Raw genomic sequence first — 26,149 nt, forward strand, 5'->3', positions numbered from 1 at the left:
TGAGGTTACAGAGAATAAATTTCTTCCAAGGGGTACAACAAAATTTGCATGTGCCCTGTTTTGATGCCATGCTAAAAACAGTTCTATTTGGAAATTTATAAAAAATGAATCACATCTGAGACTTTCAACCTTGAGCCTGAAGATAGGTTAGAACAAATATTAACTACCTAAAAATACTACTATGGCCTTAAACCAAGTGATAGTAATTTTAAGTGAATTTTAGAAATTTAAAAGACATCAAACAATAGAGCAAAAACAAATATTAGATGGCAAAGTTATATGAAGGCACTTTAAAGGATCATGCAATACGTAATTCTAGTTAACTGATATTAGGTTACTGGGGATAATTCTTAAAAGTGACGAAGGAGCTGGAAGTCATCATTTCTCCTGAACACTCATGGCAATCAGTTTGGGTGTGTGCTTAATCATCACAGACCAGAACAATCTTCTAGCTTTTAATAACTGGCTCTTTTCTTGAGGTATAAGCATTGTCCTCATCCCTACAACTTCACTCAAAGAATTCCACCTACATCCAAAAAAAGGTCCCCCCCTCCCCCATGGTCCAAAAGAAGTGAGCTAAAAGCGGCTGATGTGATACCACATTTCTTATGTGCACCTCACTAAATTTATAATTATTTTTTAAAAAAAACCCTACATACCTCATTCAAATATTCACGTGGCACTTGGTATGCCAGAGTGACATACTTTAAGTCCTCAATAAATACACATTTGAGGAATTTGATTCTGGCTACACCAGAGTAACCAGTAATATAGATTAGACCACCTGCTAGAAACAACTACAACACCAGAGAAGGAAAGCACTTTGTGGGCAAACATTTCCAAGAGCCAGACAACAGGAAAGGCACACTGTAGTTCCTGGGAGCAGAGAAACGTGTGGTCAGCCTCACGTGACCATGGCTGTCTGCTAGGTTACAATTTCCTAACCACAGGGCAAGAGGCGGAGCTCACGCAGGGCCCGCGAGTCTTCCTAAGCACAGACGGGAATCTGGAGCTGTTGAAGTGGCTGTAAACATGAAGAAGAGAGCCTGGGGGCGCTGTGGGGATGGGGACAGAAATCTGTATGGGCTTTCCTCCCAGACTCTGTGTCAAGGAGTTGGACTTGCATACAAGCAAGATACAAGCGCAAGGTTTAATGAAGAGCATCTGCTACAGGGTTGAGAACAAAACAGATATGGAAAGCCTACCAGTATGAGAGATGCTGGAGTTGTTAACCATCCAGACTGGACAGATCTCTTCAACGCCCAAAGCATCCTGAGATACCAAAGAGGTGCTACTTTAGCAGTAAATACCACACCCTAGAGCACAGGCTCTTCTGACCCGCTCCCACCCCCAACACTTACAAAACCCTAAAACCAAGCCTCCAACGATCTGCAGGCTAGACCCGGACTACTGGTCTAGTTTTATCAACTAAGAAGGAACTGGGAAACATCTTTTACTTTTTTTTTTTTTTTAAGATTTATTTTATGGCCGGTGCCACGGCTCACTTGGCTAATCCTCAACCTGCAGCGCCGGCACCCCAGGTTCTTGTCCTGGTTGGGGCGCCAGATTCTGTCCCGGTTGCTCCTCTTCCAGTCCAGCTCTCTGCTGTGGCCCGGGAGGGCAGTGGAGGATGGCCCAGGTCCTTGGGCCCTGCACCCACATGGGAGACCAGGAGGAAGCACCTGGCTCCTGGCTTTAGATTGGTGCAGCGTGCCGGCCGCAATGTGTCGGCCATAGCAGCCACTTGGGGGGTGAACCAACGGAAAAAGGAAGACCTTTCTCTCTCTTTCACTGTCTAAAAAAAAAAAAAGAAAGAAAGAAAAAAAAGATTTATTTATTTGAAAGAGTTAGAGAGAGAGGTAGAGACAAAGAGAGGTCTTCCATCCACTGGCTCACTCCCCAGATGGCCACAATGGCTGGAGCTGCACCGATCTGAAGCCAGGAGCCAGGAGCTTCCTCCAGGTCCCCCACGTGGGTGCAGGGGTCCAAGGACTTGGGCCATCTTCCACTGCTTTCCCAGGCCATAGTGGAGAGCTGGATCAGAAGAGGAGCAGCTGGGACTAGAACCAACGCCCATAAGGGATGCCGGTGCTTCAGGCCAGGGTTTTAACCCGCTGCGCCACAGCGCCGGCCCCAACATATTTTACTTTCTAAAGACCTGCTTTACTGAAGCATACAACTGAGCTTACACAAGTTAAAAGCAATTGTTCTGGGGGCTGGCGCTGTGGCTTAGTGAGTAAAGCTGCCACCTGCAGTTCTGGCATCCCGTATGGGCACTGGTTTGAGACCCGGCTGTGCCACTTCTTATCCAGCTTTCTGCTATGGCCTGGGAAAGCAGAAGGTGTCCCAAATCCTTGGGCCCCTACACCCGTGTGGGAGACCTGGAAGAAGCTCCTGGCTCTTGGCTTTGGATCAGCATAGCTCCAGCCATTGTGGCTATCTGGGGAGTGAACCAGTAGATGGAAGACCCACCTACCCACCCCTGCCTCTCTGCAACTCTGCCTTTCATATAAAATAAGTAAATCTTTTTTTTTTTAATTTTAAAAATAAAGAAAAAAAGCAAATGGTGGGAGATCATGGAGATGGCAGAGTGGGTTAAGCCACCACCTGCGACACCAGCATGCCTGCAATGCCAGCATCCCAAATCAGAGTGCCAATTTGAATCCAGGCTGCTCCACTTTCCATCCAGCTCCCTGCTAATGTGCCTAGAAAAGCAGTGGAAGATGGCCCAAATGCCTGGGCCCCTGCACCCATGTGGGAGATCCGGATGGAGTTTTGGGCTCCTGGCTTCAACCTGGACCAGCCCTGGCCATTGTAGCCCTTTGCAGAGTGAACCAGGGGATGGAAGATCTCTCTGTAACTCTGTCCTTCAAATAAATAAACACATTTTTTAAAACAAAACAAACAGCAGTAAGTAACTGAACTGGCTGCTAGAAGAGGCATCAGCACTCTTCAAAGAAGATAACTGGGACCACAGCATCTGCAAAGCAGTATCCGAAACACCAAGGATGCAAGTCAAAATTCTAGACGGATGGGAAAATGGGACCTAAAGTCAAAGAAAAAGCAATCAAGAGAAACAAACTCCAACATAGCACAAGATGCTTAAAGATCAAACTTTAGTGGGAAAAGAGATAGACTCCCGAGAGAGGAATGGAAACTGTAAAAAGAAACAAAGGTACAGTCTAGAAAAACAACTGCAGTCAGAATTCTATATCCAGCAAAAAATCCTTCATAAAAGAGTTTAAATACAGTTTTTAGATAAATCGGGAGAAGTTGTCACCAACAGATGTGTACTATAAGAAATGCAAAAGGACATTCTTGTGGTTGATGGGAAACTCAGATCTACAGAAAGGAATGAAGAACACCAAAAATGGTCACTATATGCTGGAGAAATTTAAAATACTATCCTTTTTTAAAATAAATTACATTTATTTCATTTTATGTGAAAAGCAGAGTAACAGAGACAGAAAGAGAGATATCTTCCTTCTGCTACCCAGATGCCTACAACAGCCAGAACCGGGCCACGCTGAAGTTGGGAACCCAGAACACACCCCAAATCTGCCACAGGGGTGGCAGGGATCCAAGTACTTGAGTCATCACCTGATGTGCCCTGGGTACATCAACAGGAAGCCAGAATCAGAAGCAGAGCCAAGACTCGAATCCAGGCACTCTGATATGGATGTGGGCTTTCCAGTCCAAACGTTCACCCCCTATGCTTTCTTTAGTCTCCTAATTTCCTTAAAAGGCAGCTCACTGTTAAAAGCAAAAACAATATAAGTAAAAGCTATTAAGATAGCACCAAGGAGGAGGTAAACGGAACTAACCTGCTGTTACGTCATTACTTTTGTGAACTGCCATGTGGAAAGGGGGAAGCAGGCAATGGGGGAGTGTCAGGTGGGAATGGGGAGTGTGAAGGTGCTAAGTGAGATGTGGAGAATGAGAAAGATGAATTGTGAGGTATGAAGTGATTCAACACTAAAGCAGACCTTGGTAAAGTAAACTCTGGTAAATTAAGGCTGTCATTGTTAGCTCTAAAATTATACAAAGAGGTATAGGTATAGCTAAAAATAAATAAATAAAATGAATATTAAAAAAATACTTAGTAATCCAAAATATGATAAGAAATGAGCAAGAGAGAAAGGAAAACCAGAAAAGTCCAATGGAAAGCAAGGCAAAATGGTAGGCTAAAACCTACCCATCACAACTACATTAAATATAAACACACTCAATATTATAATTGCAAGGCAGAGATTGTCAGGCCTGTGGCATAGCAGGTAAGGCCACTACCTGCAGTGCTGACATCCCATATGGGTGCTGGTTCGAGTCCTGGCTGCTCCACTTCCGATCCAGTCTCTCTGCTATGGCCTGGGAAAGTAGTAGAAGATGGCCCAAGTCCTTGGGCCCCTGCACCCACACAGGAGACCCAGATGTAGCTCCTGGCTCCTGGCTTCAGATCGGCACAGCTTCGGCCATTGCAGCCAACTGGGGAGTGAACCAGCGTATGGAAGACCTCTCTTTCTCTCTCTGCCTCTCCTTCTCTCTCTGTGTAACTCTTTCAAGTAAATAAATCTTTAAAAAAAGGAAAAAAAAAATAAAAAGAAAGCAACAGGGCTGGGCATTTGGTACAGCAGTTAAGATCCCCACATCTCACATGTGTGGGTTTGGGTCCTGGTTCTGCACCCAATTTCAGCTTCCTGCTATGTGTACAGCAAGAGGCAACAGGTGATGGCTCAAGTAGCAGGGTCCCTGAGAGCTGGACTGAGTTCCCAGCTCCCAGCTTTGGGGAGTGAACCAGCAGATGAGAGCGAGCTAGCTAGCACTCTCAGGCTCACACACACTCTCATTTTCTCTCTGCCTTTCCAATAAACTTTTTTTAAAAAAACTTTAAAAAATTAATCCGTAAGTTATTTAGCAAAATTCCAATTCGTGGAAATTATTAACACTCTTAAATAACCCACAAATATATCTTTATACTGAATGATAATGACAATGAAAACTCAGCATATCACACTGTAACAAGCATCTAAAACACAACTTACAAGGAGAGCTATGGCTTCAAACCAGTATCTGTTTAAAAGTGGATATGTGTACAAAACTCCTTCACTATCTAAGAAGAAAAATTTCAGAGGGCAAGAACTCATCTGTAAACTTGCTCAAATTTATGTGGTTTCTGAATAAAAAAAGTAGATAAACAGTTAGGAGAAACCACATGTAGGGATACCTACAGGTCTTATATTTAAATCCCGGGCTGGTGCTGTGGCATAGCAGGTAAGGCCACCGCCTACAGTGCCCGCATCGCAGTTGGATGCCAGTTCGATTCCTGGCTGCTCCGCTTCTGATCCAGCTCTCTGCTGTGGCCTGGGAAAGCAGTAGCAGATGGCCCAAGTCCTTGGGCCTCTGCACCCATGTGGGAGACCTGGAAGAAGCTCCTGACTTCGAATTGGCCCAGCTCTGGCCATTGTGGTCATTTGGGAAGTGAACCAGTGGATGGAAGGCCTCTCTGCTTCTGCCTCTCTGTAATTCTGCCTTTCAAATAAATAAATCTTTAAATCCAATATTTGCAATGAGTATACTTTCGGATACTGTTAAGAAAAAATGTCTCTATTATTCAAAATTAAAATACTTTATAGAAGGCTTATGGGTTTATATCCCAATGACTTCATGAGAATCTACTCCCACTAATTATACACACACACCCCCCTCACAAATGTACACTTGCTATACTTGTTAAAGCTTTAATACTTACTACAGCTTACCTGTCTGGCTTGTTAAAGCTGTAACAAACGAGAATGCAATTGCAAATGTGCATTCCGTAGGTATATTTACTCCGTATCAATGACCCACGACCCGGTGACTGTTCCAGGGTGAGCATCAGCTCGCCCGGAGCCTCTGTTCCCGCTGCTTCTCACCCTCCGGCACCCTGCAAGCTTGGCCTTTACCCATCAGCAACCTCTGAGCCTCACGAGGGGCGGCCAGAGTCAAACCCAGGAAGCTCTACAGCCTGCGCTTCGGACAGGAGCGCTCCCAACCGCCGAGGGGAGCGCCTGGCAGAGCTGCCCGCGGCGGAGGCGCGCTCCACCCGGCACCCCGGCACTCGGGCGACAGGGCTTCCTGCCCGAGGCCTACTTTCAGACCTTAGAGGAGGGCAGCGCGTTCCGGGGGTCCCAGGGCAAGGGGAAGGCAAGTCGGGATTGGGGTCACGCATCCCCACTCCCAGAGTCCACGGGCAGCCTGGGGCGCCCCTCCCCCGCACTCGCCGCATCTCGGCGCGCGCACGCGCGCGCTCCCCAGGCACAACGGCGCGCTGGCCCGCCGATCCCGCCTTGGCTCCGGGGGTCCCGCCGAGCAGGGCGCGGACGCGGGCGGCGTCAGGTCCGATAACCGGACGGCCGACGACCAGACCCGCCCAGCCCCCGCGCTCACCTCAGCCCGCGGGGCCGGCTCCAGGCGCACTTCCGGGAGCTGGGCGGCTGCGCGCGCCGCTGGCGGACGGCAAGCGACGCGCGGCGTCGGGGCGGGGCAGGAAGTGAAGCCGAGGCTCCGATTGGCTGTGAGGCTGCCGCGCCCCGCCCCGCCCCGCTGTGTTGTCCCAGATCCTCCAACCGACAGGCGGGGCGGGTCCTTCGGCCACGCCACTCTCGTTCCTTCCTCCGTTCATTCAAGCTCTTTGCGTGCCTTCGCTTGTCATCCAGCAGACACTGCGCGCCTGCCCAGTCCCACGCAGTAGGCCAGGCGCTGCGAGCGCTGCACACAGTTGCCCAGTCACCCGCAGCCGAAACGGCCGTTCTGCACCCTCCCGGGGTCTCCCCTAGGGTCTCGCCTCTCTGGGACTTGTGACAATTGCCCTGGAAACGTGCCCAGCCTTACTCTGTCTTGCTTCTCCTCAATGCTCACCAGCTCTGCACTTCCTGGGCCTTGGTGAGAAGCCAAGCTCCCTCCCAGCTCTGTATCCTCTTTTTTTCCCCTTATCTCTCATCTCCCATTCTTCTTCAGCTCCTCGCTTCCCCTTCTTCCTTCTCCCAACCGCCAACACTTGCCAAGTCATTTGGTTTTACCACATTGTCTCTCAACGATTGTCTCACTCCCTCCACCCGTGCTCAGTTCCACATCATTTGATTTTTTGAGCAGAGCCGGGACTGGTACCCAGGCACTTTGATATGGGATGTGGGCGTCCCTCTAAGCCACGTGCAGCCCTGGTTCTACATCATTTCCTACAGGCATGATAGCGATAGCTATCTCTCTAGTGTGTAAGAATCCACCTTCACCCATTTCCCGGGCATCCTGTGCTGGGCTAGAACACCCATTTTTGTGATGCTAAGCTGCATTAACCAAAGTATCATGTCCACATCTGGAACTTCAATCTTGGGCAATTAGCAGAAAAGAACTTGTCAGTATGATAAAGTGTCCTGTCCCTGTGTGATATTTAAAGGAATTGAAAACATCTCAGGGCCGGCGCTGTGGCGCACTAGGTTAATCCTCCCCCTGCAGCGCCAGCATCCTTTATGGGCACCAGTTTAAGTCCTGGCTGCTCTACATATGGAATGCCAGCCCAGCAGATGGTGACTTTACCCACCACACCACAAGGCCAACCCCTTAAAGATTTATTTATTTTTTATCTTAAAGGCAGAGTTACAGAGAGAGGAGGAGAAACAGAGAGATCTTCAACCACTGGTTCACTCCCCAAATGACTGTAATGGCCAGGGCTGGGCCAGGCCTAAGCCAGGAGCTTCTTCCAGGTTTCCCACATGGGTGCAGGGGCCCACACACTTGGGCCATGTTCCACTGTTTTCCCAGACCATTAGCAGGGAGCTGGATGGGAAACAGAGCAGCCAGGACACAAACTGGCCCAGTATGAGACGCTAGTGTTGCAGGTGGAGGCTGACCTGCTATGCCACAGCACCGGCCCCTAAACTACATGTTCTGGCTCCAGATCTCACATTGTCCCTCTCTCTGTGTTGCATTAGCTCCAGGATACAGCAGAATAGACGGAGAAAGCTGTTTTAAGGATTGTGCAAGGTTTAATTAATACCAAGGATGACGTTTAATTGTATGAGGTTGTTAAGGGCCAGATCAATTATTTCACTCAAAATTTTCTGAAACCTAGCAATGGAAATGTCAAAAGGCACGTTCAATGGAGAGAGAGAGAGAGAAAGAGAGAGAGAGAGAGATTCATGTTGATTCAAGGTAAAAGGAACACATGTATCAGTGGAGGACATCAGCCATAGGCTTATGGAAATTACTGGCAAATGGGCCACGCAGAGGAGGGAGATTGGAACAGAAACCAATTTCCAATTCTCTCCCTCTGACTTCAAGAGGTGGTTTATATCACGCTGATTTCAATGGAGCAATAGTGATTCACCTTGTGGCAGTAGGAACCTGAATTATCTTCTGCGGGATATTTAGAGAATATTTAGAGAATTAAGCAAGAAAGTAACTCTGATTTTTTTTTCCTCCCTTGTTAAGAGGAGCCCTGAAAACTGTGTTGTGGTGTAACGAGTAAAGTCACCATCGGCTGAGATGCCGGCATCCCATATAGGTACCTGTTTGTGTCCCAGCTGCTCCACTTCCAATCCAGCTCCCTGCTAATGCACCTGGAAAATGTGCTTGAACCCCTGCACCCATCTGGGAGACCCGGAAGAGGCTCCTGGCTCCTGGCTTCTGCCTGGCTCAACCCTGGCCATTTGTGGAGTAAACACAGTAGATGGAAGATCTTTCTCTCTCTCCCTGTCTGTCTCTCTCTTTCTTCTCTCTCTCTGTAACTCTGCCTTTCAATTAATTAAATAAATCTTAAAAAAAAAAAAAAAAGGAGTGCTAACATATCACTGATCTTATTTTATATGGAATGTCCTGGAAAAGATTTAGAAAACATTCAAGACAATTCAGGAAGGGCTGGAAAATGATGTCCTCTATTGCCCACAGGTGACACAAGGGAACACAAACCTGGCTTACGTTATGAAGTTGTATCTTTTTAAAAAAGTTGTGGGTAAATCTTGTTGCTTCTCTCACCCAACAAAATTCCACTTTGAAGACATAAAATGCTTTTAGACAAAGAGTTCTCAATCTGAGACTTTTTAGAATTTCAATGACCAACCACTGCACACATACCTCATGCAAATGTTTATAGGTATGGGTATTTTACTCAAATGCATTAATGACTTCTCTTTAAGTTTGAAAAGTCATTGCGGGGCCAGTCTTGTGGCACAGCAGATTAAACCTCTGCCTGTGACACCAGCATCCCACACAGAGCTGGTTCAAGTCCCAGCTGCTCTGCTTTTGATCCAGCTCCCTGCTAATGCAGCTGAGAAAACAGTAGAAGATGGCCCAAGTGCTTGGGGCCCTACACCCATGTCAAAGACTCAGAAGAAGCTCTTGGCTTCTGGATTCAACCTGGCCCAGCCCCAGGCCACTGGGGGAGTGAACCAGTGGATGGAAACTCTTTCTGTAACTCTGCCTTTTAAATAAATAAAAAATAAAACTTAAAAAAAAAAAGTCATTGCATGTGAAGGCAGACTCCTTTAAGCTTCTAAGTGCATAGTCCTGGAGAGATGAGGAAGGAATTCAGCTTTGCCAGTACTGAATGTAATGCACAGCCTAGCTCTCCATTTGGTCACCTTTGACATATGGTGAACAGACTTTAGTCACGGCGTGGGAGGTACCATAAGGGAAGAGGAAGAGGTGCAAGCCAAGGAGCAGGTGACAATGACATCCCATATTTGTCCTTGTTCCCAACATCTTGAGACAGACTGAAGTTGACAAGTGTTAGATTCAGTGCATTTGTGGATTATGTTACCTAGTTTTATTTTTTATTTATTTATTTTTTTTTTTGACAGGCAGAGTGGACAGTGAGAGAGAGAGACAGAGAGAAAGGTCTTCCTTTGCCGTTGGTTCACCCTCCAATGGCCGCCGCACTGCGGCCGGCGCACCGCGCTGATCCGATGGCAGGAGCCAGGATCCAGGTGCTTTTCCTGGTCTCCCATGGGGTGCAGGGCCCAAGCACCTGGGCCATCCTCCACTGCATTCCCTGGCCACAGCAGAGGGCTGGCCTGGAAGAGGGGCAACCGGGACAGAATCCGGTGCCCCGACCGGGACTAGAACCCGGTGTGCCGGCGCCGCTAGGCGGAGGATTAGCCTAGTGAGCTGCGGCGCCGGCCTATGTTACCTAGTTTTAACTAAGTCACCCCAACAAAATGGGCACATAGACTTCACATACGTTTAAAAACCTCTTGCAAAATAATCTCAGTTTGAAGATGACAGCATGTTGTGGTTTGAACAACCTGTGGCTCCTGACCTCACACCCCTAAGCCATATGTTACTGGCACTTGGATGATGGAGACATAATCCAGTTACTGTGCTGGGAGGTGGGCCTAGTGAGAGAGTCCTTAGGCCACTAGGAGTGTGCCCTGGGAAGGTGAGTTGGTTGCTGACAAAGTCCACATGGGACCCAGCCTCTCCCTCTGCTGCCTGGCTCCCCACATGAGCCTCACCCTGCATGAGCTCCACCATTGCCATCCACAGTCTGCATCAGATCCAGGCCTATGGGACTGCCTGATCTTGAATTTGAGCCACCAAAAATCATGAGCTAAAAAACCCTTTTCTCTTTATAAGGTCGGTCTCCTCAGGTTTTTTGTTGTAGGAGTGAAAAGCTGATGGATACCAGGCACAAGTAAATAAGAAAATGGTAGAACTATACTTCTGTCTTAGCTACTTGTTCAGATACACTGGGAAATCACAGCAATACCAGGCTCATCCAATCCAACCAAAATTTTAAGTATTAAAAAGTCTACCAAGCCGGCGCCGCGGCTCACTAGGCTAATCCTCCGCCTTGCAGCGCCGGCACACTGGGTTCTAATCCCGGTCGCGGCGCCGGATTCTGTCCTGGTTGCCCCTCTTCCAGGCCAGCTCTCTGCTGTGGCCCGGGAGTGCAGTGGAGGATGGGCCAAGTGCTTGGGCCCTGCACCCCATGGGAGACCAGAAGCACCTGGCTCCTGCCATCGGATCAGCACAATGCGCCGGCCGCGGCGGCCATTGGAGGGTGAACCAACGTCAAAAAGGAAGACCTTTCTCTCTGTCTCTCTCTCTCACTGTCCACTCTGCCTGTCCAAAAAAAAAAAAAAAAGAAAAGTCTACCAGAGGGGCTGACATTGTAGCTTAAGCCTACATGTGGCATTGTAGGTTAAGCCTCTGCCTGCGGTACTAGCATCCCATATGGCACCAGTTCAAGTCCTGGCCACTCCACTTCCAATCAAGCTCCCTGTTGATGGGCTGGGAAGCAGCAGCAGATGGCTGGAAGAAGACCTGGAAGACCTGGAAGAAGCTCTGGGCTCCTGGCTTCAGCCTGGCCCAGCCCTGGCTGTTGCAGCCATTTGGGAAGTGTACCAGTGGATGTAAGATCTCTCTCTCTCTCTGCAACTCTGTCTCTCAAATAAATAAATCTTAAAAAAAGAAAAAACTAGGCACAGATTCCAAAAATATTTACATCAAAATAGACTTGTTTTTTAATTGTAATTCCATTAACTTTCTGAAGTATTTTCATATGTATATGTATGTGTGTATGTATTTACACTAGGGTATATGTGTGTAAAATACAAATGTATGTATATGTTTCAAGTAGGTTTGCATGTATACATGTGATGCATGTGTATATATATATGTATATGTAATAGATACACATACACACACACACACACACAGGTTATATTAAGCCTCTGAGCTTGTCCCTCCCCCACCAAGACTGGAGCTTGGGTTTCAGCCACAGAGGCCCCCACAGTGCTGGACTCTCACCCCTCCTACATTTTCCAGATATGCTGACTCCCCCACCCCCTCAAGCTTCTGTTCCTTCCAGAAAAAGAGCTCCAGCCTTCAGGAGCAAACTTGGAAGGCTTTGAACTCTTTCAGTGATTCCTTATAATGGTCACTGCCCAGAGGCCCTTTGAAGTTTAGAGTTCTATCCAGGTATGATCTTAGAATGTGGTAGGAGGCTCCATATACCCCCAAATCTTCCACCACCTAGAATTCTCCCCCTTTGGCCCCATAAGTGCCTCATCTTGATCATTTGCTGACCTTATAGTCAATTTATACTATGCATGGTCCTCCTTCACTCTGACCTCTCGCTGGGCTGATGGCCCTGCCAACTTTGCACTTGCTGGGTCCGTGACATCCACCTCACCTTGACGGCCAGGATGCCTGAAACCCCCATGAGCACTGAGCAGTGTGGAGCCCATCTGTCCCCGGTGCCTGCTGCTGGGGATGGCTGGACACTTGCCCACACTGAGGCTCTGTCTGCATTCTGTTTTTCAGACAGAACTTACCACCCTCTGACAGAAGCTTCCAGGAGCATGTGGTGGCTCTGAAGGTCCCTCAGATCAGTCACAGAAGCGAGTGTTTTCTTCCCCTTGGAGAGGCAGCAAGACTGGTGACTCATCTGTCACTGCTCATTAGCACAAAGGGCCTGAACACTGAGGAACACACAGAGAGAAAAGGATTGAGAATAACCAGATGCCAGGGTGTTGGTTTTTTTTTTTCTTTAATTATTTTCCAGAATGTAGCCTATTCATTATGTGGCATTAGGAGAACAGAAAGAAAATAAAGTTAATCAGCACCAGTGGTCTGTTCTAGAAAGTTTTGAAGAGCTTTGGGTTGCTCACGGAGTTATACGGAGCAGCAGCATGTAGCCAGTGGCACAACACAGAAGCCCCATCTTGGAAAAAGCTGGTGACCATGAATCAGGCAAAGAATACATTTGCGAAAACTTACAGCATTTTATCCAAGATCCGTTCTCATCTCTGATGCTGAGACAGACCCTCCAAACCAGAAGATGGAAACTGCAAGCCTGTATTTTGCGTAACAAGCGCAATTTTCAAAATTCTTGCTTTGAATTGTGATGCTTTCTAGCCATGCAGACGACTGGCACTTTACCCTAAGTCTGACCACCTCTTTAAATCAGGTCTCCTTGCGTATTTATAGTAGTAAACCACTTGGCCTTGGAAGGCATTTGAGCAAAACTGCTCAGTAATATTTTCCAGAAGACAAAAGAGTTGAGAGGATGACCATGCTATTACAGTTTGGATGTTGAAAGTACCCCAAAAGCCTCTGTCTTAAAGGCTTGGTTCCCAAAGTCTTTTGTTAATGGTACCAAGAGGGGGAAATTAACCCTTATTATGATGTTTAGGAAGTAGCCCCAGGGGAGTTCTGTAGATCAGTTGGGGTGTGCCTGTTGGGAGCAACCCAGACTGGACTGAGTTACTGGAATTAAGACTTATTCTATGCATCTGCTCTCCCACAATATGGCGCTGGGAGAGGAGGCAACAGCTTCTACCCAGCTGCCTCTCACCAACTTGACAAGCTGCAGGACCTGCTCCTGATTGGAGGAGAGCAGCGTACTCGGCGTGTGGGCAGCCGAGTTAGGATTGGCGGAGGAGGACTATAAAGGAGGAGAGAGACGGCATGCACCAGGAACATCTAAGAGGAACATCTAAGGGGAACACCTGTGCAGCCCCCGAGAGAGCCGGCCGGCGGTATGCCGCTCCCCCGCGGAAGTAGGGAAAGTGGCAGGGGGAACCGCCCTTCCATGGAGGTGGAAGGGTCAGTAGCCAACCCGGGAAGAACCAGCAGCAAACCCGGGGAGGGCCGAGCAGACAGAAGAACAGCGCAGGGTCCTGTGTCGTTCCTCCATGAAGACGGGGAGCGACATGTGCCCTCAGAAGGTAGCTCTGGTATAGGTTATTATAAAAGCCTGAGTTTGGGCCCAGCCTCTTTCTATGCTTCCTGGTTTGCCATGGGATTCTTCTGCCATACATGCCAACTTGTGCCATGTGATGCTCAGTGCCACCCTGGAACTCTACCAGCAAGAATGCTATCATTCGAGGCTGAACCAATGGGGCCTGCCTGACCTTGTACTACAAGCCTCCAGAACCGTGAGCCAAAATAAACCTATTCTCTCTGCTTTGTCACATCGATGAAAAGCTGATTAATACAGATGTCCACCTCTGGATTCTGGACTTCAGCCCCCACTGGGAATGCCTACACTGTACTGGCCTGAGTGCCAGTACAGGTATTCAGAGGAAGAGGCAAAGTTTCATGCTACAGTACACTCACCGCTTGCTTATCAGAATGTTGCTTCCACTAGATGCATTTAGGAACTGTTGTTCCCCTAGATCTCTATCATTCAGGATAATCCCAAGAGAGCAAGCCTAAGGAATTGGCCAAGGTCAAGAGATAAGACTTTAGCTGGGGTAAGCTGTCACTACATTCCTAGGACTGAAACTCAGACCCCATGGTCCAAAACCAGGAGCCTCGTACTTGAACTTGTGGCTGCCCTGAGAAATGGGGCCAAATGAGCACAAGAGCAAAACAGATCTCTGTCACTGTTCCCAGGTGGAAATGGAAGAGAGAAGGCAGGAGTTCCCACCTCAAGCCCTGTCTGCGAAAAGGAGACAGATTCTTAGGATTGTACTCACTTGTAAACCAGGATCTGGTCTTTTTCTGGAAGATTCCACTGAATTATCTTGGATTTCCTCCACACACCTGAAAACAGACATATTCAAAGAGATGTGAATGGGTGTAGACTACTGTGTGAGCCTGGGATTTCCTACACCACTCCCAGAACTATCTACTCCACTCAGGATTCCAGGAGGACAGTGTTGTGGGCAGGACAGCCACATTCTTTTTATTTCCAACCGCATCTTTCTGATCTCCAGAAAACATAATCCTGTGGTCCGATTCTATCCATTTCTGTACTGTGTATTACTGGGATTTTAAGTTTGTGTGTCCTCTCTCCTACCTGACTGAGAGGGAGAGAAAAGCCCTAACAAATCCCTCAACTTTGCTTCCTGAAAACTGTCAAACTATCTAAAACTATATTCCTAGAATTTCAGTACACAGGGCTGGTGCCTTGGCATAGTGGGTAAAGCTGCCACCTACAGTGCTGACATCCCATTAGGCAACAGTTTGAGTCCCGGCTGCTCCACTTCCAATCCAGCTCCCTGCTAATGCACCTGGGAAAGCAGTGGAAGATGGCCCAAGTATTTGGGCCCCTGCACTCACATGGGAGACCCAGAAGAAGTTCCTGGCTCTTGGTTTCAGTCTGGCCCAGCTCTGGCCATTGCAGCCATATGGGAGAGTGAACCAGTGGGTACAAGACATCTCTCTCTCTCTCTCCATCTGTAACTCTGCCTTTCAAATACATAAATAATAAATATTTTTAAAAAAGAATTTCAGCACACAGACTCATGTGATAGTACAAAAACATACCTAAAATATGCCTTGTCTATGTAAAATCAGGATAGAGAGTGGTAGAGAAATTAAGGGCGTCACTTCTTTTAACTGTGTAGATGGCTTGGATTTCATAAACTACAATAGACCAAAACTAGGGTGAACACTCACTTGTGGTACCTCTTGAGAATACATTAGAATGGGCAGAAAGAAAAGAGTAAAGACAGTTTCACAGAACTTTATTCTCAGGCTGAATGACAATCAGTGGAGAAGTTTAAGCAAAAAATCATTGTCTATGAATTTTACTACATGAATATAGGAAGAAATGTTTACTGAATGAATTCTTCCATTGTTATTCACATATATATCTTATAGTTCTTTGCTATTCAAGTTGAATCTGAGCTTAAAACAGAAATGAGTACAATTATTTTCTGGTGACTTAAAGAGAAAAAATATATTTGTAAAGAAAATACCTATTTTTTTTTTATAAAACAGACCTTTCAAAAAATTTTTATTTCTGAAGATTTTTAAATGAAACTCTTAAGAGAACATAGAATACTATTTTATAACTTTTTAAAAAAGATTTATTTATTTATTTGAAAATCAGAGCAACAGAGAGAGTAGAAGAGACAAAGAGAGAAAGATATTCCATCTGCTGGTTCACTCCTCAGATGCCCACAACAGCCAATGCTGGATCAGGCCAAAGCCAGGAGCCAGGAACTCAATCCAGATCCCCCATGTGGTTGGCAGGGGCCCAAGCACTGAGGTCATCCTTTGCTGCCTTCCCAGGTGCAAGCAGTGGCTTAAGTTGCTGCACCATCAGGCTAGTCCCTGTAACTGTTTTATAAGCTGATTGCAATAACAAAAAGAAAGGACCACCACTGTTCCTGATGTAGTTGCATATTGGTTAATTGATTATCATTATTATTACATTCACTTGTAAGCTACCAAATAGTGTGGTCTTCCTCTCAATTCTATCCAGCAATCACTCAGTTTCTCTCCTTTGAGACAACAAATGTTTTTTAGCATTTTGAGTATCCTTTCAAATAAATTTTGGACAAGTATGCATATATTATAGACACTTTCCCCCTCTTCTTATACAAATTGTAGCAGACTAACCACAGTGTTCTTTATTTGGTTTTTTGTACCCAACAACATATACAAGTATTGGCAATCATTGCCTATCACTACACAAATAGTTTCCTCATTCTTATAGCTGCACAGTTTCCCCTTCATATTTATTAGATTGGTTTCCTACTAAAGGACATTTAGAGTGATTCTAATATTTTACCATAAAAATGCTATAATCACTACCTGATACATATGTCGTTTTGCAAACATGCAAGAACCTGCACAAACTTCTAGAAAAATATAATTTCTTTTTTTTTTAAAGATTTATTTATTTACTTTGAAAGTTGGAGTTACACAGAGAAGGAGAGGCAGAGAGAGAGAGAGAGAGAGAGGTCTTCCATCTGATTGTTCACTCCCCAATTGGCCGCAACAGCCGGAACTGCGCCGATCAGGAGCCAGGAGCTTCTTCTAGGCTTCCCACGCGGGTGCCGGGGCCCAAGGACTTAGGGCCATCTTCTACTGCTACCCCAGGCCATAGTAGAGAGCTGGATCGGAAGTGGAGCAGCTGGGATTAGAACCAGCGCCCATATGGGATGCCAGCGCTTCAGGCCAGGGCATTAACCGACTGCGCCACAGCGCCGGCCCCAGAAAAATATAATTTCTAGGTTAAAGGGCATATATATTTGTCCTTTGGACAGACATTACTAAATTGCCCTGATCGCACTAATATGTGCGGACTCCAGCAATGTTTAAGAATGTCAGTTGCCCACACTGTCAACATATTATGTTACCAAACATTGCCTGTTGGATAAGTGAGAAATCAACTGGTTTAATTTGCATTATTTTATTTCTGAGTAACAATGAGGATCTTTGTATTTTTTAGAGATTTTATTTATTTGAAAGGCAGAGAAAAGGGAGCTCTCCCACAAGCTAGTTAACTCCCCAAGTGCCTGCAACAGCAGAGTTTAGGCCAGGACAAAGCCTTAAGCCAAGAATTCCCAGTTCAGGTTTCTCAAGTGGGCTGCAAGGACCCAACCACTTGAGCTACAAGCCCTGCCTCTCTGGTAGGGGGAGGGGCATTGACTGGAAGCAGAGGCAGGAATAGAACCCAGGTACTTTGATATGGGATGCAGGCAATCCAAGCCACCTCTTAAATGCTCTGCCAAATGCTTGCCCCCATCTTTGCATTTTTTTTTTTTTTTTTTTTTTGACAGGCAGAGTGGACAGTGAGAAAGAGACAGAGAGAAAGGTCTTCCTTTGCCGTTGGTTCACCCCCCAAGTGGCTGCTTCGGCCAGCGCACCGCTGTTGATCCGAAGCCAGGAGCCAGGTGCTTCTCCTGCTCTCCCATGGGGTGCAGGGCCCAAGCACTTGGGCCATCCTCCACTGCACTCCCTGGCCACAGCAGAGAGCTGGCCTGGAAGAGGAGCGACCGGGACAGAATCCGGCGCCCCAACCGGGACTAGAACCCGGTGTGGCAGCGCCATAGGCGGAGAATTAGCCTAGTGAGCCACGGCGCCAGCCCCATCTTTGCATTTTTAAGAGACATCTTGGTTCCTTTTCTGGATCTGTCTGTTGATAACTTTGGGCCAATTTTCTATTAGTTTGTTGGTCTTTTTCTTGTTGATTTATCGGAAATCTTTATTAGTAAAACTAACCCTAAACTGGGCTATCAGTTGAAACATGATTTTCCCCATTTGTTGTTTTGAGTTTGCTTACTAGGTTTTTGTCACAAAAATTCCAGGTAATTTTTTAAAATATTCTTTTTCTAACTTTATGTCATCCTGAGAAATGATGGGCTCATCTTATATTTGCATGTTTTCTTATTTTTTTTTTCTTTTACACTAAAATCTTTGATCCTTTGCAACTCATGATTTAAAGTTTGAGGAATGAATTCAAGTTCACTGTTTTTGCAGTTTGAATTGAAATTGCACCTTTAATTATACTAGAGGTCTTTTCCTCTATTTATGTGGCAGTTCCACAAAGTTTTAATCATTTTAGACGTAAAATATTTTAATATTTAGCAGAGCTAGAATTCCTTACTTTTTATATTTTTAATTGTTTTGGCTTCTTTTTTTTCCACATGATCTTTATAATATGCTGTTCCAATATTTTTTCCAAAATATAGAAAGATACTTGTTTTTTAAAAAGTGCATTTAACTCATAGAAAGAAGTAATTGTGTGTTACATAAAAAAGAAAATATAATTTCATTTAGATTTCAAAGGTAATGACAATATGCTTAATTTCATTACCTTGCATTAAAGAGGTAGATTGATATAATTTCTTTTTTTTTTTATATTTACTTGAAAGGCAGAGTAAGAGAGAGAGAGACAGAGCTATCTTCCATCCAGTGGTTCATTCCCCAAATGACTGAAACAGCCAGGGCTGGGCCAGGCTAAAGCCAGGAGGCAGAAACTCCATCCTGGTCTCCCACATGGGTCGCAGGGGCCCAAGTACTTGGACCTTCTTCCACTGCGTTCCTAGGCAAATTAGCAGGGAGCTGGATAAGAAGTGGAGCAGCCAGCACTTGAACTGTTGCTTATATGGGATGTAAGATAGTCACAAAACACACCAAACACCAGAGTAAGGAAGAGGGTTTATTTGGGAAAACCCAGCAGGCTGGAGGGAAGGGGCAAGGAAGGAAGAGAGAGAAGGAGAATGTAAGGGAGAGAGACAGAGACGGAGGTCAGGAGGCAGAGAGGAAGAAAGAGAGAGAGAGAGAGAGGAGAGGAGCGAGGAGAGAAGAAGAGTGAGAGGAGAGAGGAACTGAGAGAGAGCAGAAAGAAGAGAGTAAGCAAGAGAGGAGAGGGGAGAGAGAAGCCGAGACAGATTGATGTAATTTCAATTCATGAATATAACAAAAATGAGGAAATGTACTACAAATTGATACTAAGCATCAGAGGTTCATGACCACTGGCAAACTTATCCTCTGGGAGACATTTGGCAACATCAGAAGACATTTTTCATTTTCTTTTGTTTTTAAAACTTATTTGAAAGGGCAAAAGAGGGGGAGGAAAGAGAGAGAAACCTTCCATCTGTTGGTTCACTGTGAGAATGAGCCAGATCAAAGCCAGGAGCCAGGAAGGAACTCAATCCAGGTCTCCCATATGGATAGCAGTGATTCAACTACCTGGGCCATCACCTGCTACCTCCCAGGGCCTGCACTAGCAGGAGCTAGAATTATGGGAGCAGAGCAGGGACTCAAAGCCAGCCATTCTGGGGCTGGCGCTGTGGCACAGTGGGTGAAACCTCTGGCTGCAGTGCCAGCATCTGCGACCATTTGGGGAGTGACCCACTGGATGGAAGCTCTCTGCCTTTCCTTCACTCTCTGTGTAACTCTTTCAAATAAATAAATAAATATATTTTTTTAAAAAACTAGGCATTCCAATATGGTATATGGGTATCCAAGTGGCATCTCCACTACTGAGCCCACCTCCAGAATACATTTTTTTAAAAAGATTCATTTAAGGCCATCGCCGCGGCTCACTAGGCTAATCCTCCGCCTTGTGGCGCTGCCACACCGGGTTCTAGTCCCGGTTGGGGCGCCGGATTCTGTCCCGGTTGCCCCTCTTCCAGGCCAGCTCTCTGCTGTGGCCAGGGAGTGCAGTGGAGGATGGCCCAGGTGCTTGGGCCCTGCACCCCATGGGAGACCAGGAGAAGCACCTGGCTCCTGGCTCCTGCCATCGGATCAGCGCGGTGCGCCGGCTGTGGCGCGCTGGCCGCGGCGGCCATTGGAAGGTGAACCAACAGCAAAGGAAGACCTTTCTCTCTGTCTCTCTCTCACTGTCTACTCTGCCTGTCAAAAAATAAAAAATAAAATAAAAAGATTCATTTATTCATTTGAAAGAGTTACACAGAGAGAGAAGGAGAGGCAGAGAGAGAGAGAGAGAGAGAGAGAGGTTCCCCATCTGCCAGTTCACTCCCCAGATAGCTGCAACAGCTGGAGCTGTTCTAACTACACATACATTTTAATATGTTTTCCACCAAAATAAATTTATTTATTTATTTATTTATTTATTTGAAGGGTAGAGTTACAGAGGGACAGAGAGAAAGGTTTTCCATCCACTGGTTCACTCCCCAAATAGCCAGAACGGCTGAAGCTGGGTTGAGCTGAACCCAGGAGCCAGGAGCTTCTTCTGGGTTTCCCATGTGGGTCCAGGGTCCCAAACACCTGGGCCATGTTCCACCAAGGCATCCGGGCTCTAGCTCGCACAGGCCCCTAAGCACTGCCCGGTGCCCCCCTCCGCCAGTGGGGCCCACCTGGCCCGGGAACCGCCCGTATCCCGGTCCGGGGCCCAAGGACTTGGGCCATCTTCTACTGCTTTCCCAGGCAGGCCACAGCAGAGAGCTGGATAGAGTGGAGCAGCCGGGACTCGAACCGGTGCCCATATGGGATGCCGGCTCCAAAGGAAGCGGCTTTACCAGCTATGCCACAGCCAGGGCGCTGGCCCCTCAAATATGTATGTTTGTTTGCACCAAACAGACCCATTCTTTACTTGCATTTTTCCATGAACTTTCTATATGTCTGAGCTGAACGGGAGCTGCAGACCAGAGCCACAGCTTTATAGCTAACTCCTCTCTGGAAGCCATGTGTCACGGACTGGACAAGAGGCACGGTTTCTGGGGTCAGCTTTACTGTCCCGATGTGGGGTTCCAAGATTGAGGGCAGGGAGGACCACAGACTCACGTGGGAATGATGAAAGGCACGCACCGCCCTTTCCCCTCCGAAAGCACACGCGCTCCGCATTCCGCAATCCGGCGCGGCCCCGGCCCGCGACCTCCGCCCGCCCTCTTCCCTCCCGGACCCGCGGCTGAGGCTGCGCTGCCCGGAGCATCTGGAGCCGGCTCCGCGGCAGGCCAGGACGGGGGCGTGCCCGGGGGCGTGCCGGGGGCGTGGCCAAGGCGGGCGCACGCCGCGCCCCTCGGCCCTGCGAGAGGCCGAGCTTGCTGCATTGCAGCCGCCGCGGCGCCGCTCGGCTCCTCACTTCCAACAATGGCGGCTCCGAGCCCGAGCGGCGGCGGCGGCGGCTCCGGGGGCGGCAGCAGCAGCGGCACCCCGGGCCCCGTAGGGTCTCCGGCGCCGGGCCACCCGGCCGTCAGCAGCATGCAGGGTAAGGAACGCGGCCGCGCTGCGACCCCGGCCCCTTCGCGCGGCCGTCGGCGTCGCCGCGGCCTGCCTGAGCGGCCGCGGACGCCCCCGGACCCGGCTGAAGAAGCCTCCGGAGCTGCCCGCGCGAGCCCTCCTGCTCTCCCTGCTTCCCGCCCCGCTCCCGGCCGCCGCCTCCGGCTCGGCCTGATTGCGGACCCTCGCCCGCCCAGGCCCCGGCCCCGGCCCCTCGGCCCTGCCCGGCGTCCCCATCGGGCCCGCGGGGCCCACCTGGCCCGGGACCGCCCCCGCGGCCGCCCGCATCGCGGCCGTCGCTTACCTGGCGCCCGTCGGGCCTGGGGCGGCGGCGGGGCGGCAGGCGCCTCGGGGCCTGGCTCTGGGTGCCTGCAGCTGCTCAGGTAGGCGGCGGCAGCAGCGGCGTCCCCGGCCTGGCGCCCCCGGCTCCTGCGGTGGGGCCCCGCTCAGGGCCATCTTGGTTCTCGCTCGGGCACCGCTGCAGCCTGGAGCCGGACCACCGAGCCGACCTCTGGGCCCCGCGGTACCGTTGGAGCCTGCGTTTCCAAACTTTCGCAGGGTTTCTGTGCGCTGGGAGGAGCGGGGAGGGGTAGGTGGGTGGGTGGGGTGGTTGCCCAGGCCTGTGCCACCTGTAAGGTAGGTAGACAGCCATTGGCCTGGGAGAGGCATTTTGTTGCAGGCCGGGGATTTGTGTGTGAGTGTTGCATGCAGAAAAATGAAATAGGAAGGTTGGATTCGGTTTCAGTGGAGAGATACAGGAAGTAGAAAGGCAGGGGTCAACGTGATACCGTGGTGCCTGGACAACCGAGGCAGCTCTCCTAATGAATGCCTTTCCGCGCTGGGAATGCCTGTGTGGCTCTTGACAAGGGGTGTTGTGCACTGACCAGGCCTGAGAGCCGACTGGGGACCATTTCCTCAAGTTTCCAGGGGGAATTTCGAATAGTAGTGCTCTTTTTAAGACAGAGGATCTTGGAAATCTCCGGACAACGTTAGCAAACTGTTGATGTTGAATTATTAGCAGAACTGATTAAAAGGCACCCTTGCTGGCCAGTGTGACCATGGTTAACTTTTTGGTCAAACTCTGCCCGAAGGGCTGCTTGTGTCTAATCAGGTACAGTGGATAGTTAGTGATTTAGGAAGTAGACACAGGATTTTGTCTTCACATCCCTGTCACCCTCCCCATGAGATCATTTTAATAGAAATCAAGTACTGTGTGGAGATATGGACAGTATGATGTCAGAGCTCAAGACACTCTGTGTGCGGGTCCTAAGATAATTAATTCAAGTGGAGTTGGTTATTGGATGCTCCCCGTGTTGCATAGCACATTATACAGATAAAGTACAATATGGGTTTCCTGATCCTGCAGTTTTACAGGCTAATTGGTGGTAGAGAGAAAAGAAACAGCAAAACAGTGACTTGTCCAAAATGGGTGACTTACCAAGCTTGTAAAAATAGTTCTAGTTTTGGGAGCTTTTCTGTAGGGGACACTGAAGCTGACAGCCTGAAAAAAGGTATGCAGATTTATTTTTGTTGTTGTTCCAAAAAATATTTATTGAGCATCTGCTGAGTGCCAGGTCCAGTACTCGAATGCTGAGTGTGTAGGGAAGACTGAATGGGACAGTCTCATCCTGGGTGGAGCTTACCCTCCTGAGAGGATGGAGGAGAAAAGACAGGATGCAGGCAAATAAGGAAAATGATTGGTTGAGAAAAGTGTTTGAAGGTAGCAGGCTAGGTTTCATGACAGAAGGTAATAGGTGGTAATAGGGCATTCTGTTTCCTGAGATGGCCAGAGAAGGCCTCTCTGGAAAGCTGACCCTAGGGATCCTAGGTGGAAGGAACAGTGTGTGTGAAAGTTCCAGACCAGAGAAGAGCTCAGCTGTTTTAGGAACTCAGAATTCAGTTGTCAGTTAAGAATTCCTCTGATGCAGTCCGTTCTCCTCCCCTACCCCAATATTTTGATACCCAGTAAATTAAACTTTGTAATAATTGAAATCCATTTTAAAAGGGAGAAGGACCCCAGATCTGTCTTTGAATTACTGCTGAATTTCCTTTCATCAGTATTGTGTGTAGCCTTGATTCATTTCACAAGCATATAGTTATATCTTGTTCTTTTTTAAAGATTAATTTTTTTATTTGAAAGAGTTACAGAGAGAGAGAGAGACATCTTTCATCGACTGGTTCACTACCTGGATGACCACAGTGGCCTGGGCTGGGCCAGGCCAGAGCCAGGAGCCAGGAGCTTCTTCTGGATCTCCCATGTGGGTGGCAGAGGTCCATGTACTTGGGCCATCTTCTGTGGCTTTTCCCAAGCAGGGAGCTGGATGGGAAGTGGAGCATCCAGGACTCAAACTGGCATTCATATGGGATACCAGCATCGCAGGTGGCAGCTTTACCCACTGTGTCACAACGCTGGCCCCTATGTCTCGTTCTTGAACCTCTTTTGATTACTCAGAATGAAGTGCTTGAATTTCTCAGCGTGTTGTCTGGCACAATTCAAGTCATGAAGCATGAACTTAGGATCACCCTTTGTTTCGTTATGCTGGATCCTAACCTCTCATACTTCATCTACCAACACCGTCTTTGGCTTTAGTTCAGATTTCACAGAGAGTGGTCCATAGAAGATGTTTGGTGTGCTGGGCTCCCCACTCCTGTCTACTTCTATTTGCCACCCAAAACACTGCCTTTCTAGGAATTGTTAATGACCAACTTTTTTTTTTTTTTTTTTGATAGGCAGAGTAAAGAGTGAGAGAGACAGAGAGAAAGGTCTTCCTTTGCCGTTGGTTCACCCTCCAATGGCCGCCATGGCCGGCGCACCGTGCTGATCCGATGGCAGGAGCCAGGTGCTTCTCCTGGTCTCCCATGGGGTGCAGGGCCCAAGGACTTGGGCCATCCTCCACTGCACTCCCTGGCCACAGCAGAGAGCTGGCCTGGAAGAGGGGCAACCAGGACAGAATCCGGCACCTTGACCAGGACTAGAACCTGGTGTGCCGGTGCCGCAAGGCGGAGGATTAGCCTAGTGAGCCGCAGCGCCGGCCTGACCAACTTCTTTTGAACAGCAGGGCTTATTCGCGGGATGTGTGGGATACATTGGTTCTGTTAGACAATGGACAACCTCCTGTGTGATAAGCGTGTGGTGGGCATTGGGTGACCCTGCATACTTTTTCATGGCTTGAGGTTTGTGGCCCAGGAGTGGTTCAAGGTGGGAAGCCTTGTTTTAATATTATAATGCTTAAGACCCAGAGCTCTGGAGTCCTGGATTTGAATCTCGCCAAGATTTAAACTTTTTGTGACCATGAGTTAAAGGCACTTCACCTCCCACGTGCCAGTTTTCTCAAATGGAAAGTAAGAATAATGCTCATGTCCTTTGGGCATGTAAGTGAAGTATGGGCCCTGGCACATGGATGGAGTGCTACCAGCCGCTCTTGCTAGTAGCCACAGTACTGTTGTCAGAAAGGATCCTATCAGTGGTCTCTTCATTATTCTTTTTTTTTTTTTTTTCAGTAGAAGGCCTTCATCTTCATTGTTCTTAAAATGAGTCCCTAACCCTTACAATATGCCATGTAATTTTTTTAAAAAAAGATTTATTTATTTATTTATTTGAAAATCAGAGTTAGAGACGGAGAGACAGAGAGAGAGGTCTTCTATCCGCTGGTTCACTCCCCAGTTGTCCACAACGGCCGGAGCTGCTCTGATCCAGAGCCAGGAGCTTCTTCTGGGTCTCCCGTGTCGGTGCAGGGGCCAAAGGATCATCTTCCACTGTTTTCCCAGGCCATCAGCAGGGGGCTGGTTTGGAAGTAGAGCAGCTGGGACTTGAACCAGCACCCACATGGGATGCCGGCACTACAGACAGCAGCTCTACCCGCTGCTCCACAGCGTCTGCCCCATCCATGTAATTTCTTTAGCTTCATTGTTGCTGGAGCCCTACTTTTTTTTTTTTTTTTTGCCACTTTTCATTATTTGAACAAAATTTTTCTTAGAATATTCTAGGTGAGACTATTTTTGAAGCTGTAGATCCCCTGTCTATTCTGGATCTGAACATTCTCAAGTGAATTACAGTGCATATGAAACTAAATAGAGGGCTAGCTGTAAATTTGCTCTAATCTTTTTTTTTTGAGGGGGGGTAAAAGGTTGGAAGGGGAATTTTAGTAAATTTGGCTTTATAACAGTCCTAGCTTTGGTTATATTTTTGTACTAATAGTTGTGGATTCTAATTTGGCCTTTTCTTTTTCTTTTAGCAGTCTTCTTGTACCACAGATAATAGGATAGTTGCTAATTTTGTTATTACTCATACGTTTGACTATTTTCATTCATTCTGACACATGTTTTTATGTTCATTCATAATCACATCGAACTTTTGTAAGTTGAGTAGTTTTTACATTTTGGTTTTTCGGTGATTAAAAGAAGCAAAATGCAGATCTGTTTGCCAAGTTAATGATTTTATAAAAAATGTATTTGACATTAGGATGAGTTTGCATTGGAGTAAGAAAAGAATACTCTAATGAACTACTGTGAGTTCTGCTTTTATTTATAATAGTTCATCAATAATTTGTCAGTATAGATGAATTCAATAGGGAGATTTCTCACATTTCAGGATAAAGTACTGGGTAAAAGTATGATTCTTTTTTTTTTTTTTTAAGATTTATTTATTTATTTGAAAGTCGGAGTTACACAGAGAGAGATGGAGAGGCAGAGAGAGAGAGGTCTTTCCATCCGCTGGTTCACTCCCCAATTGGCTGCAACGGCCAGA

General features: G+C 47.6%; 2 protein-coding genes across 8 annotated transcripts in view; one reads left to right on the forward strand and one right to left on the reverse strand.

Annotated features, from left to right (window-relative positions):
- The window catches only part of ZNF18 (zinc finger protein 18), a 33,044-nt gene extending 18,534 nt beyond the window's left edge, over positions 1–14,510 (reverse strand). For 2 of the 6 annotated variants that reach the window (XM_070061402.1, XM_008270714.4), the window contains exon 1: positions 6,424–6,540. Coding sequence is in view for 3 of the 6 variants with exons in the window: in XM_008270713.4 (XP_008268935.2) it covers positions 5,757–5,872 (116 nt within the window). In the remaining 3 variants the exon portion in view is untranslated. The other 4 variants (XM_051824478.2, XM_008270713.4, XM_008270711.4 and 1 more) reach the window with 4 other exon arrangements.
- A 6,690-nt stretch (positions 14,511–21,200) lies between these two features.
- The window catches only part of MAP2K4 (mitogen-activated protein kinase kinase 4), a 114,331-nt gene continuing 109,382 nt past the window's right edge, over positions 21,201–26,149 (forward strand). Inside the window, exon 1 of one of the 2 annotated variants that reach the window (XM_017348962.3) lies at positions 21,201–21,391. In XM_017348962.3, coding sequence (XP_017204451.1) covers positions 21,274–21,391 — 118 coding nt within the window. In that variant the 5' untranslated portion in view covers positions 21,201–21,273. The remainder of the gene's footprint in view (positions 21,392–26,149) is intronic. The other variant, XM_002718920.5, reaches the window with a different exon arrangement.

Source organism: Oryctolagus cuniculus, chromosome 17 (genome assembly GCF_964237555.1).
Source record: "Oryctolagus cuniculus chromosome 17, mOryCun1.1, whole genome shotgun sequence".
Classification (NCBI taxonomy): domain Eukaryota; kingdom Metazoa; phylum Chordata; class Mammalia; order Lagomorpha; family Leporidae; genus Oryctolagus; species Oryctolagus cuniculus.